This window comes from Panthera tigris, chromosome E1, assembly GCF_018350195.1.
Source record: "Panthera tigris isolate Pti1 chromosome E1, P.tigris_Pti1_mat1.1, whole genome shotgun sequence".
In the NCBI taxonomy this organism is placed as follows: domain Eukaryota; kingdom Metazoa; phylum Chordata; class Mammalia; order Carnivora; family Felidae; genus Panthera; species Panthera tigris.
Genome location: NC_056673.1, coordinates 18673806 through 18687063, shown reverse-complemented (window position 1 = coordinate 18687063; position 13258 = coordinate 18673806). Strand labels below are relative to the sequence as shown.

General features: G+C 54.5%; 1 protein-coding gene across 4 annotated transcripts in view; it reads left to right on the top strand.

Moving 5' to 3' along the window:
* KSR1 (kinase suppressor of ras 1) overlaps positions 1 to 13258 on the top strand; it is a 163067-nt gene that overhangs the window by 130157 nt on the left and 19652 nt on the right. For 3 of the 4 annotated variants that reach the window (XM_042966936.1, XM_042966933.1, XM_042966935.1), the window contains exons 8-14: positions 878 to 939; positions 1041 to 1147; positions 4275 to 4443; positions 6265 to 6306; positions 8665 to 8719; positions 9941 to 9989; positions 10841 to 11220. In XM_042966936.1, the coding sequence (XP_042822870.1) occupies positions 878 to 939; positions 1041 to 1147; positions 4275 to 4443; positions 6265 to 6306; positions 8665 to 8719; positions 9941 to 9989; positions 10841 to 11220 (864 nt within the window). The remainder of the gene's footprint in view (positions 1 to 877; positions 940 to 1040; positions 1148 to 4274; positions 4444 to 6264; positions 6307 to 8664; positions 8720 to 9940; positions 9990 to 10840; positions 11221 to 13258) is intronic. The other variant, XM_042966934.1, reaches the window with a different exon arrangement.

Sequence of the window (13258 nt, the reverse complement as noted above, 5' to 3'; positions counted from 1 at the left end):
GCCTCATTTTTACAACTGGGAAGATGATTCCGGGCCTCTTTGTCTACCAGGCTTGCTCCAAGATTCCGAGCTAGTGTGTGGAGTACAAGCATTTGGGCTCCTGCCAGACCAGAGGCGACGGGTCTCATGCATGTCAGTTGGATAAATTGTGTTTTCCCCATGACTCCCAGACCACCAAGAGGACGCCAGAGCTTTCCCCCAGCCTAGGTCTCCTGTGGCTCCTGGTTTTAAATTGGGGACCTCCTGCTCCCTTTTAAGTAATGCTTTTCATGCGGAGAGCACAGAGTGCCCTCTCAGCCCCGCGCTCTCCTACGATTGTAGAGTGAGGTTGGTAGGGCCCTAACTGTTAACCCATTGAGTCGTTGAGAACCCCGAGAAGTGGTAGGGCAGGTAAGACCAAACTGAGGGTCGAGGTCTTTGCACTCTGGCCCATGCTGGCCGTCTGACCATGAGGCCCATGCTGGACTGCAATGGGAGGGACCGTTCCTTGCATCTCTGGGATCCTTGGGTAATGCAGACATTCTCCTCCTTATGATTCTCTCTTGTTTTGTAAGTTCAGATTTGTCTTTAGCTTTCTGAATGTGGGTGGAGGGTTTCCCTTTCTTGAGAGGAGAGGGAGAGACATGGGACCCACAGCGTTTAAATGGGTGCGATTTAAACTGTCTGCTGTGAAGATTAGGCAGACAACGGTGGGAATGTGGTCGTGTTAACACTGTCCACGTGGGACGTTCCAAACTTTTGAGCTGATGGAATGTGTGGCGATCGAGGCAGTCACGAGTGGGTGTTGCACAGAGCTGCCCGGCAAGGCTCAGGGCCCCGTGGATGCCCTGGGAGCCCCGAGTGACCCTCCGTGCACTGACCCTGCCTTCTTTACCAGATTGAAGTGTCACAACAAGTGTACAAAAGAAGCCCCTGCCTGTAGAATATCCTTCCTTCCACGTGAGTGTTCTGCCCTTTTCCGCTTTCTGGATTTGGGGGGGAATCTCTTCTGTAGCCTGGTCTGTTCTCTATTAATGGTTCCCCCTTTTCTTTTTAAATAGAACCTAGGCTTCGGAGGACAGAATCTGTCCCCTCGGACATCAACAACCCGGTGGACAGAGCAGCTGAGCCCCATTTCGGAACCCTCCCCAAAGCACTGACAAAGAAGGTACGCTGGGCGGCAGTAGAACCCCCCTCTCGCCCTGGACTCCTCCCTGTAATGCAGAGATCCGGCCGGGAGGGGGGCATGAAATCTGGGGTCCAGGACCAGAGGGTGGCCTTCAGGGATCCTATCTTTCGCCGTGTCCTAGACTTCACGTTTATGTCCAGATCGTAGTTTTGTGCCCACGACCTGCTTCCTCTATTTTGACCTAACATTTCCTGAGCACTTACTATGAGTTGGGAACTTTTTCCACTGGTATTTCTTTTGGCCCTCACAGTGGTTCTAAAAATCACATACTGATTTTCGCTCCATTTCAGATGACGAAACTGAGCACAGGGCCCCCCCGTGAGCAAGGAGCAGGCCCAGAGCAGAAGTCTCAGTGGCCGCCCGGCCCCAAAGCCTGGCCTTAGTCAGGGTACAGCGAACATACCTTCAAGAGTAATATGTGAAGGTGGATTGTGTTTTTCAGAGCCTGGGCTTGGGCTTCTCTGCTAATACAGACAGGTGCCCTCTGCAGCCACACAGACTGTCGAGAGTCTAACAGACCTGTCACGGTCCAGGCACAGATGTATGTGGTGTCGGCAAGATGCCCGTGCTAATGATGGCTTCTGACGGCAGCCCCCTGGTGACTGTGCAGCCGGTGGCCTCCCCCCAGGCTGCTGTGGGTGTGGCTGTGGGTTTTCAAGTGTGTTGTGTCCCAGCCCCATACCAGGGCTTAGCATGCTAAGCTAAGCCTTGCCTCATGTGACTGAGGGTCACACGACTGGCTTCTCCAGGGCCACGGTTGCCTTCTGTGGCTTGGGCTGGCCTAGGTAGAGGTTTGGACAAAAAGAAGAGAAGCAGGTGGCATGGCTGATGATGCATGATGATGCAGCTTGGGATGGCGGGGGGGGGGGGGGGGGGGGGTGGGCTGTTCTGGAGGGACCGTGGCCACATCTCCTTGTCCAACAAGGGAGGCCACTGCCTCAGGGGTGACCTCTCTTATTTGCCTGTCCTTGTCTCCTGCCTCCCTCCACCTGTCATTGCATTTTCCCCGCCCGTGACATTCCCTCTAGGAATAGGGGTGTGGGGGTGAAGGACCACAGACCTGAGCTCCAGTCCCGATGAGTCCCCTTCCTTGCTTCTGTGACCTTGGGCAAATTCCCGTACCTCTCTGAGCCTCAGTTTCCTGGTTTGTAAAGTGGGGATGATAATGCTTCGTTCACAGGGTGTTGTGAGGGTAACGGGACAATGAACTCGTTTGTCAGGAGCAGCGTGTGTTGTCCAGCCTGTCACAGATTAGGCGCATTTCCTCGGGAGGGATGCCGGGCCCCAGCATTGTTTTCTTGTCTGCCCTGCGCTCTCCGGCAATACCTGGTGCACCCCTGTTTGCACCGTGTCCCCATACCCCCTCGCTCTCCCCCTGTCAGTTCTTCCGGAACCCACTCAGGGCCCCTCCTCCTGCATGAAGCCCTCCTGCACGCACCTGCTCGGCTCCGGCCCCATAGAGTTCTGGGTGGTGCCTTCTCTTACGTCACCAAGGGCACTGACCGCCTCTCATCCTTCCCTGTTTGTGGCCATAACACGAGCTAACTGTTACTGAGTGCCGAGGCGCTGTGCTGAGGGCCGTGCGTTTGGCCTGTGTATCTCTCAGGGGCCAGCCTGTCTTTCCACCCTCTTCTCCAGCCGCCCTGGCTCACACCGGCTCAGCCCATTCCCACCGCGGGGCTTCAGTGCCCACCGTTCCCTCTGCCCAAGACCCCCTCCTCGGCATTTACAGCACTCAACCCTCAGGGAGGGCTTGCCCGGGACCCCTGGCTGACGGCCTGTCTCCCCAGCGGAGGGGTGCTCTGGAGGGCAGGGCCATCATCTTGCTCCTGTCCGCTCCCTGATGCCTGCACTGGGCCTGGCACACGGTGGGCATGAGGAAAACTTCATATCAAACACTGAACACGTGAAAAACCGTGTGAAGCAGCAGCTGATACCCCATTTTATGGAGAACTGCTGTGGCTCGGAAAGGTGGGGGGATTTGAACGAAGTCACACAGGTGCTGAGTGGGGGAGCTGGGATTCAGTCTGCCTCATAGTCCCTCCCCCTGCCCTGGCCGGCCTGGCCCTGAGGAATAGGATGGGACCTTGGTGGACCCAGCTCCTTTCCCATCCCGCGTATGGCACCAAGTGGTGGAGGCTGTCCCTGGACTGTGAGGCCCCCTGCATAGCTTTGGAAGCTTCTGGAGTGCTCTGGACACCCCAGACGCTTTGGGCCTACAGAAGAAAAACCTGATGAACCGAGCATTTAACCTAAGTTGGCCCCAACTTTTTTTTTTTTTTTTTTTAAGATTTATTTTTAAGTAATCTCTACCTCCAACATGAGGCTTGAACTTAGAACTTTGAGATCAAGAGTCACAGGTTCTCCTGGCTGAGCCAGCCGGGTGACCCTGGCCCCAATGTTTTTGACCAAGGAATTCCAACCCTGTCCACCAAGGGATTGGAGTTTGGGTCTGGGAAAGGGGTCGGGGCCAGGGTCCCACCTAACGCTGACTCCCCCGTAGCCCTCTCTCAGCTGGTCCTTTGACCTTGCTAGGGCCCAAACCACCGGGCAGTCCTAGCCAGTAGGTCTGTAGAAGAGTGAGGGGAGCATTTATCAGACCCCACTGTGCACCACACACTAAATAAACACTTATCGGAGGCTGAATTTAATTCATTTAAAAAACCCTGCTATGTGCTTGGCTCAGAGCCAGGCACTGGGGGTATGATGAATAGGGTCCCTGCCTTCACAGGACACACAAGGACATTCTGCAGAAAACCACCCCAGATATCTTCCCTTGACTGTAGTTCAAGTGCCCTGATGAAAAGTGCTAACTTTTATGGGAGCATGAGGAGTGTGGTCCTCGCTGGGCTCAGGAAAGGCTCCTGGGAGGAAAGTATGTTTGAGCTGAAGAAGCATGAGCAGGGGTCGCCTAGGGGATAGGCACTGAGGTGAGGGACTCTCTGTGCCATCATCCCCTCAAATATGAGGTAAAAACGTCAGGATGCCCCGAGCGCACCTCCTCGTTTTTAGGCAGGGAGGGGAAGGCCCCAGCGTGGGGGATGGGAAGCAGGCTGGGTAGGGCAGTGACAGTCCCTGCCCACTTCTGGCGTCTCTGGTCCTGCAGGAGCACCCTCCAGCCATGAACCACCTGGACTCCAGCAGCAACCCGTCCTCCACCACGTCCTCCACGCCCTCCTCGCCGGCACCCTTCCCGACATCGTCCAATCCATCCAGTGCCACGACGCCCCCCAACCCGTCTCCCGGCCAGCGGGACAGCAGGTTCAACTTCCCAGGTACCACACCCTCAGGTCTTTGCGTGCGTTCACGATGGGGTGGGATACCCCTTCTCGGCATGCCCTAGCAGGCTCAAGGTCAAACGCTGCTGCCACTAAGAGCATTTGCTGGGAGCCAGGCACTGTGCCAAACTCAAGTGCATTCCGGTATTTAAACCTGATGAGCGCTCTGATGTACGTGCTGCTTCCATACCCGTGTTACAGATGGGGACACTGAGGCTCAGAGGAAGTGGCTTGCCCACATGAGAGAGAGAGCCAGGATCAAAGCGAAGTCTGTCTGGCACAAGGCCTGGGGTCTTGACACAAGCCCACGCTGCCATCCCGTGTGTGGGGTGGCCTCTCGTGGGCACTGTTCACTCAGGGCTGCTGAGCTCCCAGGAAGCATGGCAGGCAGCCCAGGGAGCAGAGGCAGGCCCAGAAGGCCCCAGACTCTGCTGCTTACCTCCTCCGTGATCTGAATAAGCTACTTAACGGGAAGCTTTTGTTCCCTTTTCCATAAAGTAAGAGACCCTGTGAAGTTGGGGTTAGGTTATGCCCACTGTGCAGATGAGGACACTGAGTCTCAGGGGAGGTGCATGCTAGAGCTGACCTCTGACTCCGCCACCGCCCCGGGCTCTGTAGGGCCGGGGTCTTCCTCCTCTCAGCCAGGCCTGGGGTGTCCCATATCTCCAAGAAGCAGAGTGGGGCCCACTCGCCTGTTTCAGGATGAGCCTAGGCCTCGGCCACCCTGGCAGCTCCTTGCAGTTGGCCTTGGCCCTCCGCGTATTTCGGATGGCAGAGGCCCAGAGGAGGCAGCAGCCACTGGGACACTCCAGTTTGCTCTGGGCCTGGTCAGGTCAGGCCTGGCCTTTGAGGCTCCAGGCCCGGGGGGACAGAAGCACAGCTTTTCCTGTGCCGGGGGACCCTCATGCAGCCTGCAGGAGGCCGGACAGCCTCTCTGGGCCCGTTTCACCAGGGGTTTCTTCTAGGGGTGCTGGGAGACCGAGATTTTATAAGAATCTTCTCTTTTGCCTGTGCCTTCGCCTTAACACACACCTGGCTGGCTGGCTCTGTCCTGCATCATCCTGCGCTCACCCCTCTCCACCCCGCCCTCCCCAGGAGTGGAGCGATGGCCCATTGGAATGACCTCCTCTCCCATTCTGCTCCGTCATTATGCTCTGAAACTGGGTCTTTTGCTAAACGCCTAGTTTGGGTTTTTCTAAAAGGAAGGGCCTGTTTGAAAAACAATAGCCACAGAAAAAGCCCGTTTTGTGAGGTCAGTCAGAGCCGCTCAGCTTTCACTGTGGGGGAGCGAATCAGTTTATGGGGAAAGGCTGCCCGGTACCCCTGTTTTACAACACGACAGCGGTGTCAGAGTCCAGACCCCCAGCGCGTCGCCTTCAGGGGGACCCTGAAGACAGGTGGGTTTTTGTTCTGTTTTGGATGGTGAGAAAGTTTGCTAAAGCCTCATCACCTCTGGAGGTGAATGTGGGGCCAAGGGGGTGGAGACCATTCCTCTGCACTCGGCACAATTCCCTTTTCAGTATTTCACCCTTCTGGGCTCCCGCACGTTTCACAGAGAAGTGAGCCTGGGAGGTGAATGCCGTCAGCCAGGTCTCTGCAGCAGTGGGGCCACGAGCTCCCAACCCCAGTCCTCCCGGGAAAGCCCCTTCCTGGGGTCTCCTGCCAGCACCCATTTCCTTTCAGTTCTTTTTCTCCTTCCTGCATGGATCACCCTGTTCTGCCCCACCCCACCCCATAAGCAGCCCGTGCCTGGCCCCCCTCCTCCTTCGCTGCATTTGCTGTTCTGTGTGTGTGACTCACCTCCTCTTCTGTTTAAAGCTGCCTACTTCATTCATCATAGACAACAGTTTATCTTTCCAGGTGAGTCCTTTGCATGGTTCCACTAACTGGCCCTTGCTGTGGCCCCTGTGTTCAGCCCACCTGGGCATACCTTCCCCTGGGTACCTCCATGGTGCCTGAGCCTCACATGCACCTGTTTTGAGAGCTGACTGTGTATCACAGCTGGGAAAAGGGAGCGGGGTGGGTAGGCTTGAGGTGGGCCCTTCACAGGGGCAGTGACTTGCCCGGAGGGACCTTGGCCTCCATCCTGTCCAGCCTGTTGCACAAAGACTATAGGCAACTTATCTGGGGTCACACAACTGACAGGTGGCGGAAATCCAGTTTGCAGGAGGGAGGGACAGACCTTCTTGCTGACGCCTTATGGGCACCTGTTAAAATATCTTCTCCTACACCGTGAGGAGGAAACTACTTACAGAAAGGGAAGACAATTTGGGGAAAGTCTGCAGCCTTCACTTGCTGGGGCTTCACCTGCCTGAGTGTTGCTGCGTGGCGCCATCTGCTGGCGATAAAGTAGAATGCAGCTTTATTTTAGAAATTTTCAAGGCGACAACTTTCAATCTCTTCTGATTGATTCCCTTCCAACAGAAACTGTTTTGTACACCTACTATGTGCCAACCTTCGCATTTGGCCATATTCATGCCCCCAAGGAGTTTTTGTGGTTAGTACTTATTTCTCCAGTTGAGGGTGACAAGCATTCATATAAGTAATCTGCAACTTTAATTCTTAATTTAGCCATATGAAGTCTCTCTGTGTTTAGACAAAGACTGTAGCTGTTTTTCTCATAGGTTAAACAGGCCCGTCTTGGCGTCATGGTCTTTTGGTTAGTCCAGGCTTTTCTGTTTTCCAGCCCGGCTCCATTAGGGGAGTGATTTGGAGCGTTTGTGGAGTTCTTACAGAACTATTAGTGTGGCTTTGCCTGGGCGTGAGCAGGCTGGCAGGGGTCAGGGCCCTGGGACTGGCCCCAGGAGGCTCTCCAAGCTGCCCCTGTGGTTTCACACCCATTTTTGTTGTGGCTCCCGTCTAAGAGCCTCCCTGGTTACCAGCTCAAGGCCCAGTGTGCAGGGGAGTCCTCAAAAGCATTGGGAAAACATGGCTCTTTTTCCAGAAGGATCCATCTTGCCTTGAAGATATGTTGGGGAAGGAGAGGGACTATATACCTGTTAAAAACAAACATGGACACATTTTGGAGCAGAACGCAAAATACACTCTAAATGTTTAAGGAAAAGCATGAGGCCTCAGAGACGCTGTTCCCTCCCACTTGGGGTGCGGTGTGGAGACATCCCCTATGCACGTGTTATCTTCTGTGGAAATATTTGAGCTGTGTTGGAGGGGTGGGAAGGTCAGGCTGGGAAGGAGGGTAGTCTGTGGACACAGGGTAGTGTTATCTTGGGGGGGCCTTGGCCGAGGCTTCCAGGACCCAGATCCCCCAGGAGTGGTGCATGTGTGCATTTCCCTGGTAGGAAGGCCCACAGCCTCTATCAGATTCTCCAGGTCTGTGAGCTCCCAGAATGTGGCGATTCAGATGACCTCAGAGGTAGCCTTGGATAAAGCTTTAGAGAAAGCTTGAAGTGGGGGGAGGCGTTGATGGCTGAGTTGGGGGGCTCTGTGTCCTGGAAGGCAGGGAGAGGGTGCTGACAACTCAGCCACAGCCACCTTCTTTTGTTGACAAAAGAGGAGGGAGTGAAGAGTCACAGAAGTAGCCACGGTTTTGGGGTTCCACACTGGGGTGACCGTCTGTCTGGTGTCCCCCGGATGTGGGACTTTCAGTGCTAAAACTGGGAAAGCCCCAGGCTCAGGGTCAGCCCCACCTACCCAACCTTTGGGTTCCAGGAGGTGTGGACTGTGCGTTTCTTCCTCTCCTCTGAGAGCTGCCCAAACCCGGAAGTCAAGGGGGGGCAGGGCCTCTGGCTCCTGCCAGAAATTTCCAGCAGCTGAGCCAGACACGAGGTGTCACTAATGAGCCATCTGCAAGCCCTGCCCTGGGCCTCCGCTGGCCTCCCTGAAGGGGTCTTACTGCCTTCAGGGGATTGTTGCACCAGCTACTGCCTTTGAGCCAAGATGGAGAGTCTGACCCCCATGTAAATAATACGCAGTTTGCTTTTACCGCTTGCTTATATGGAGTCATTTGGCCACAAGGAATTGGGGTTGACTGGGGAATCCCAATCGCGTACCTGCACAGAGCTGTGGGAGCAAAACCACGTGCCGTGGAGGTTGTGTCCATGTTCCGGTTTAGGAGAAGTGCCCGGTTTAGGTGCAGCGCTGGGAGGGGCTGGCTGGGAGGGGAGGCACCGTTCTGCTGCGTGCACTTGGTAAGCACCGTGTCCGTGAGGCAGCAGGAAGGGGGTCTCATGCTTTGTGTTTGCTTTTTGTTTCCTACAGACATTTCCGCATTTCCACAGGCGGCCCCGTCCCCTGATGCAGCAGACAGTACCCGGTAGGCATCCCCACCCTGCGTTCGCTTTCTTTCCCATGGGGACCTGTTAAAGCGGGACCCACATCCCCGACCACCTCCCACTCCACCTTTAAGTCTCTGAGCTCCTGCTCTGGGCCAGCCAGCGGGGGGCACTCCTTGGGCTCACCCACTCCCCGGACCACCGACCTTGGCCAGAGGGTTTTGTCTGTCTCCTGTTGGTGTAGTCAACATTGGGTAGGGACATATGTGAACCTGGAGCAGTCTTGTGACCCAAGACAGGTGGGCAGAGGCCACTCAGAGTTAGAGGTGCCTACTAAAAATCGCTCCTGTTTATGGAGCCCTTTCTCCACGTCCGGCTCTGCTGAGCCCTCTGCTCAGCCTGGTAGAGGTAGGTATTAAAGTAGTTGTCATCCTTGTACGGAGGAGAAAGCCCCCACGGAGGGGTTAAGACATCAGGGTGCCTGGGTGGCTCTGGCAATTGAGCATCTGAGTCTTGATTTGGGTTCAGGCCATGATCTCTCTGTTCGTGGGATCGAGCCCCCCGTTGGGCTCCTCGCTGACAGTGAGGAACCTGCTTGGGATTCTCTCTCTCCCTTTCTCTCTGCCCCTCTCCTACTCTCCTACTCTCCTACTCTCCTACTCATGTGCATGTTCTGTCTCTCAAAATAAATAAACATTAAAAAAAAAAAGAAGAAGAGGGGCGTCTGAGTGGCTCAGTCGGTTAAGCATCTGACTCTCGATTTCAGCTCAGGTCATGAGCTCACAGTCTGTGACAGTGAGGGTCCTGCTTGGGATTCTCCCTCTCCCTCTGCCCCTCTCCCACTCGTTTTCTCTCTCTCACCCTCAAAAGAAATAATCTGTCAAAAAAAAAAATTGCACGAAGTCCCATGGGAGGTGACAAAGCCGGTTCTCAAGTATGATTTCAAGACCCGCGTTGTGCTCAGAACCTCTGACTGGGCACCAAGTTTGAAAGGGTCTCAGTGGTTCCTGCCCACCCCTTGTCCCCCACCACCCTCAGGTTAGTCTAAAGAAGGCTGAGGCCAAAGAAGGGAGATGGGGTTTGGTCTCTGGCCTCCTGTCTGCTTCCACGACCTCCAGACTGCCTTTCCCACAGCCAAGTGGGTCACAGTACAGATGCAGGCCTGGTGGCCCTTTCTCGGGCCTCACGATGGGGCCCTGCCCAGTTGAGAGCAGACTGACCCGCCGCCAGGGTCTCCTTGACAAACCGTGTTTTGCTCTCAGGCTCGACAACCAGCCAAAAGCAGACGTGTTGGAGGATCGTGAAGGGGAGGTGAGTGCGGGTGACGCGCAGCCCGGAGATGGTCCCTTCTCTCTCCCCTCCTCCTCGTCTCTGTGCACATAGGCGTGTGGGGAGCGCGTGGGTGCCGGGCCCTGGGAAGGGCCCCGTCAGGAGCCCGCTGCAGCAGGTGCACAGCCTAAAAGAGTGATGAGCACAGACCTTCTTTTGTTTTGTTTTGTTTTGTTTTGTTTTGTTTTGTTTTGTTTTGTTTTGTTTTGTTTTGTTTTGTTTTTGAGGTTAAAGTAAGCCCTTCATCCCCATGATTCCCACCCCTAGCCCGGAGGCCTGGGGCCCAGCCTGGGAGACTCTAGTTCAATGAGTCTGACTTGGGGCCAGGCATCTTCACGATGTCAAAGCCCCCCAAGTGATTCTGATTGGAGCCAGGGCCGAGAAACCACCGTCTACATCCTTGAACCAAAGTGTCAACCGAGCCTGGCTCCCAGCAACGCACTGGGGTTTAGACCGATTTGCTCCTGCCCGGAGGACAGTCGGAAACTCTGTTTAAACAAAGAAATGCCCAGAAAGGATAAACGGGGGTGGACTTGTCTATGCCAGCGGACGCTAATTTGCTTTCCTAGCGGTTAGATGTCGTTCATCAGTCGATCTTGGAGATTCGCGAGAAGGGCCTCGGGGCCCACCTGGGCCAGGCGCCACAGTTTGTGGATGAGGACACTGAGGCCCTATGGTGCCAAGTGACCTGCCCCCTGGCCACAGCAAGCCGGAGCAGAGCTGCGGCTAGAGCCCCTGCCTCTTTCTTCCCTTACCTGGTTGGGGCTCTGGGCAGGGCAAGTTGGCTGAGCCCAGCTCTGCCGGCCCTCCCTATCCCTTCCCCCTCCTTCCAGGCCGAGGAGACAGAGGCCGGCAAGTCAGAGGCCGAGGACGACGAGGACGAGGTGGACGACTTGCCGAGCTCCCGCCGGCCCTGGCGGGGCCCCATCTCTCGCAAGGCCAGCCAGACTAGCGTGTACCTGCAGGAGTGGGACATCCCCTTTGAGCAGGTGGAGCTGGGCGAGCCCATCGGGCAGGGCCGCTGGGGCCGCGTGCACCGAGGCCGCTGGCACGGCGAGGTGGCCATCCGCCTGCTGGAGATGGACGGCCACAACCAGGACCACCTGAAGCTGTTCAAGAAAGAGGTGATGAACTACCGGCAGACGCGGCATGAGAACGTGGTGCTCTTCATGGGGGCCTGCATGAACCCACCCCATCTGGCCATCATCACCAGGTAACCTCGCCCCGGGGCCCTGTTATTTGTGTGGCGGTCTTAATGTGGAGAGGTACAACGGGGAAAGGCAAAACGGGGTCTGATTTCCCCACCACATAACCCCACTGACATTAAAAAACAAAAGAAACAAAATGATGCCTAAGGACAGAAAATATCAGGTGTTCCAGAAAGGTACAAGATGAAAGCTAGTCTCCTCCCACCCCACCTGGGTGCTTCTCCCGGGGTGCTTCTCCCCGAAGGTGGATATACTGTAAACAGATGCTTATCACGCCTTCTGTTAAAATAAAGAAATTTGTATACACTCAGGTTTTTCAAGTATCCATTCCTTTGTAAAGATAGCACAGGTCCGGGACGCCTGGGTGGCTCAGTCAGTTAATCCTCTGACTTCGGCTCAGGTCATGATCTCACGGTTCGTGGGTTCGAGCCCCACGTCGGGGCTCTGTGCCGACAGCTCAGAGCCTGGAGCCTGCTTCGGATTCTGTGTCTCCCTCTCTGCTCCTCTCCCGCCTGTGCCCTCTCTCTAAATAAATAAATATTAAAAAAAAAAAAAATACAGGTCCCACTGGTTCTCACCTGCTTTCTCCACTTGAGTGCAATCTTTAACGCTCACCCCACATTCCTGGCACATAGTTGAACCCAGTGGTGTGCTCGTAAACATTGAACCTTCGATTCCTGGGTGGTGGGGAAGGAAGCCCTTGTTTGTGCATGGGTCAATTCCTGTGGTGCAAATACTCTCCCCACAGCTGATTTCAAGCTGCCACCGTGACTTCACTGAAAGTGGGCTGGGCTCTGACGGATCCCTGGTTGCCCCCAGTATATTCAGCCCGCCCTCTTTTGCTGGGCACTTTGCCATAATGAACATCTTTGTTTCCGTATGTTGGTGAACTTCTGTGAGTACTTGTGCTGGGCGAGAGTGTACAAATGTGGTGGTCTGATGGGCATTTCTGTTTCTACTCCAGAAAGTGCTCACCCGTCCCCCCCCCAGCCTTCGGTGCATGACTGTCCATTCCCCCAGCATTGAGCGTGGGAGGCTGAAACGTTTTGACATTCAAACAGTTGTTGTTGGGTGTTCACTTTTTTTTTTTTTTTTTTTTTTTTACATTTATTCATTTTTGAAAGAGCACAAGCTGGGGAGGGGCAGAGACAGAGGGAGACATAGAATCCGAAGCAGGTTCCCATTTCTGAGCTGTCAGCACAGAGCCCAATGTGGGGCTCGAACCTACAATCCATGGGATCATGACCTGAGCTAAAGTCGGATGCTTAACTGACTGGGCCACCCCGGCGCCCCGGGCATTTACTTTTAACATCAGGAACTGCAAGGGGCACCTGGGTGGTTAAGCACCCAGGTCTTGAGATTTCAGCTCAGGTCTTGATCCTCAGGGTCGTGAGTTCAGGTCCCACATTGGGCTCTGGGTGTGAAGCCTATAAATGAATGAATAAATGAATAAATATATATAAATATATAAATAAATGTATAAATATTAAAAAATAATAAAAATAAATGAAAGATAAAAAACCAGAAGCGGTAACAAGAGGTTAGTGAAGGCATTTTGGAATATATACATGGAGGTTTCAAGAAGAAACTAGAAATCACTTTAATCCTATCAACCAAGAGCCCACTCATTAACATTCTGATGATGTTCCCTGTAGCCAGACCCGGTGCTTTGAAAGAACCTTCAGCACCATCCCTCCATTCACCCCATCCGTCTCTCTTCACCCCTGCCACGCCATGAGAATCTGAGTCTGCTTAAAGGGACTACACATAACAAAACATCCATTACCAGATTATGCTGAGGGCGTTAGAACACAGATGAGGAACCGTCAGTCACTATCCCAGACCCCTCGGCCGGTTCTCCAAGTCTCCGAGGCTCTAAGAATCCTATCTCCTTGGAGAAGTTTCCTAAAACTAGCTTCTTCATGAGATGCCTTAACTGAACTTTTCCCAGGAACAGGGGAGTGAGCTATACATTCTCTCCGGGTCCTTGCTCAGCCCAGGTTTTAGGAGTCAATGCAGGAGGAGGCCTGAAAATGTGAGCCC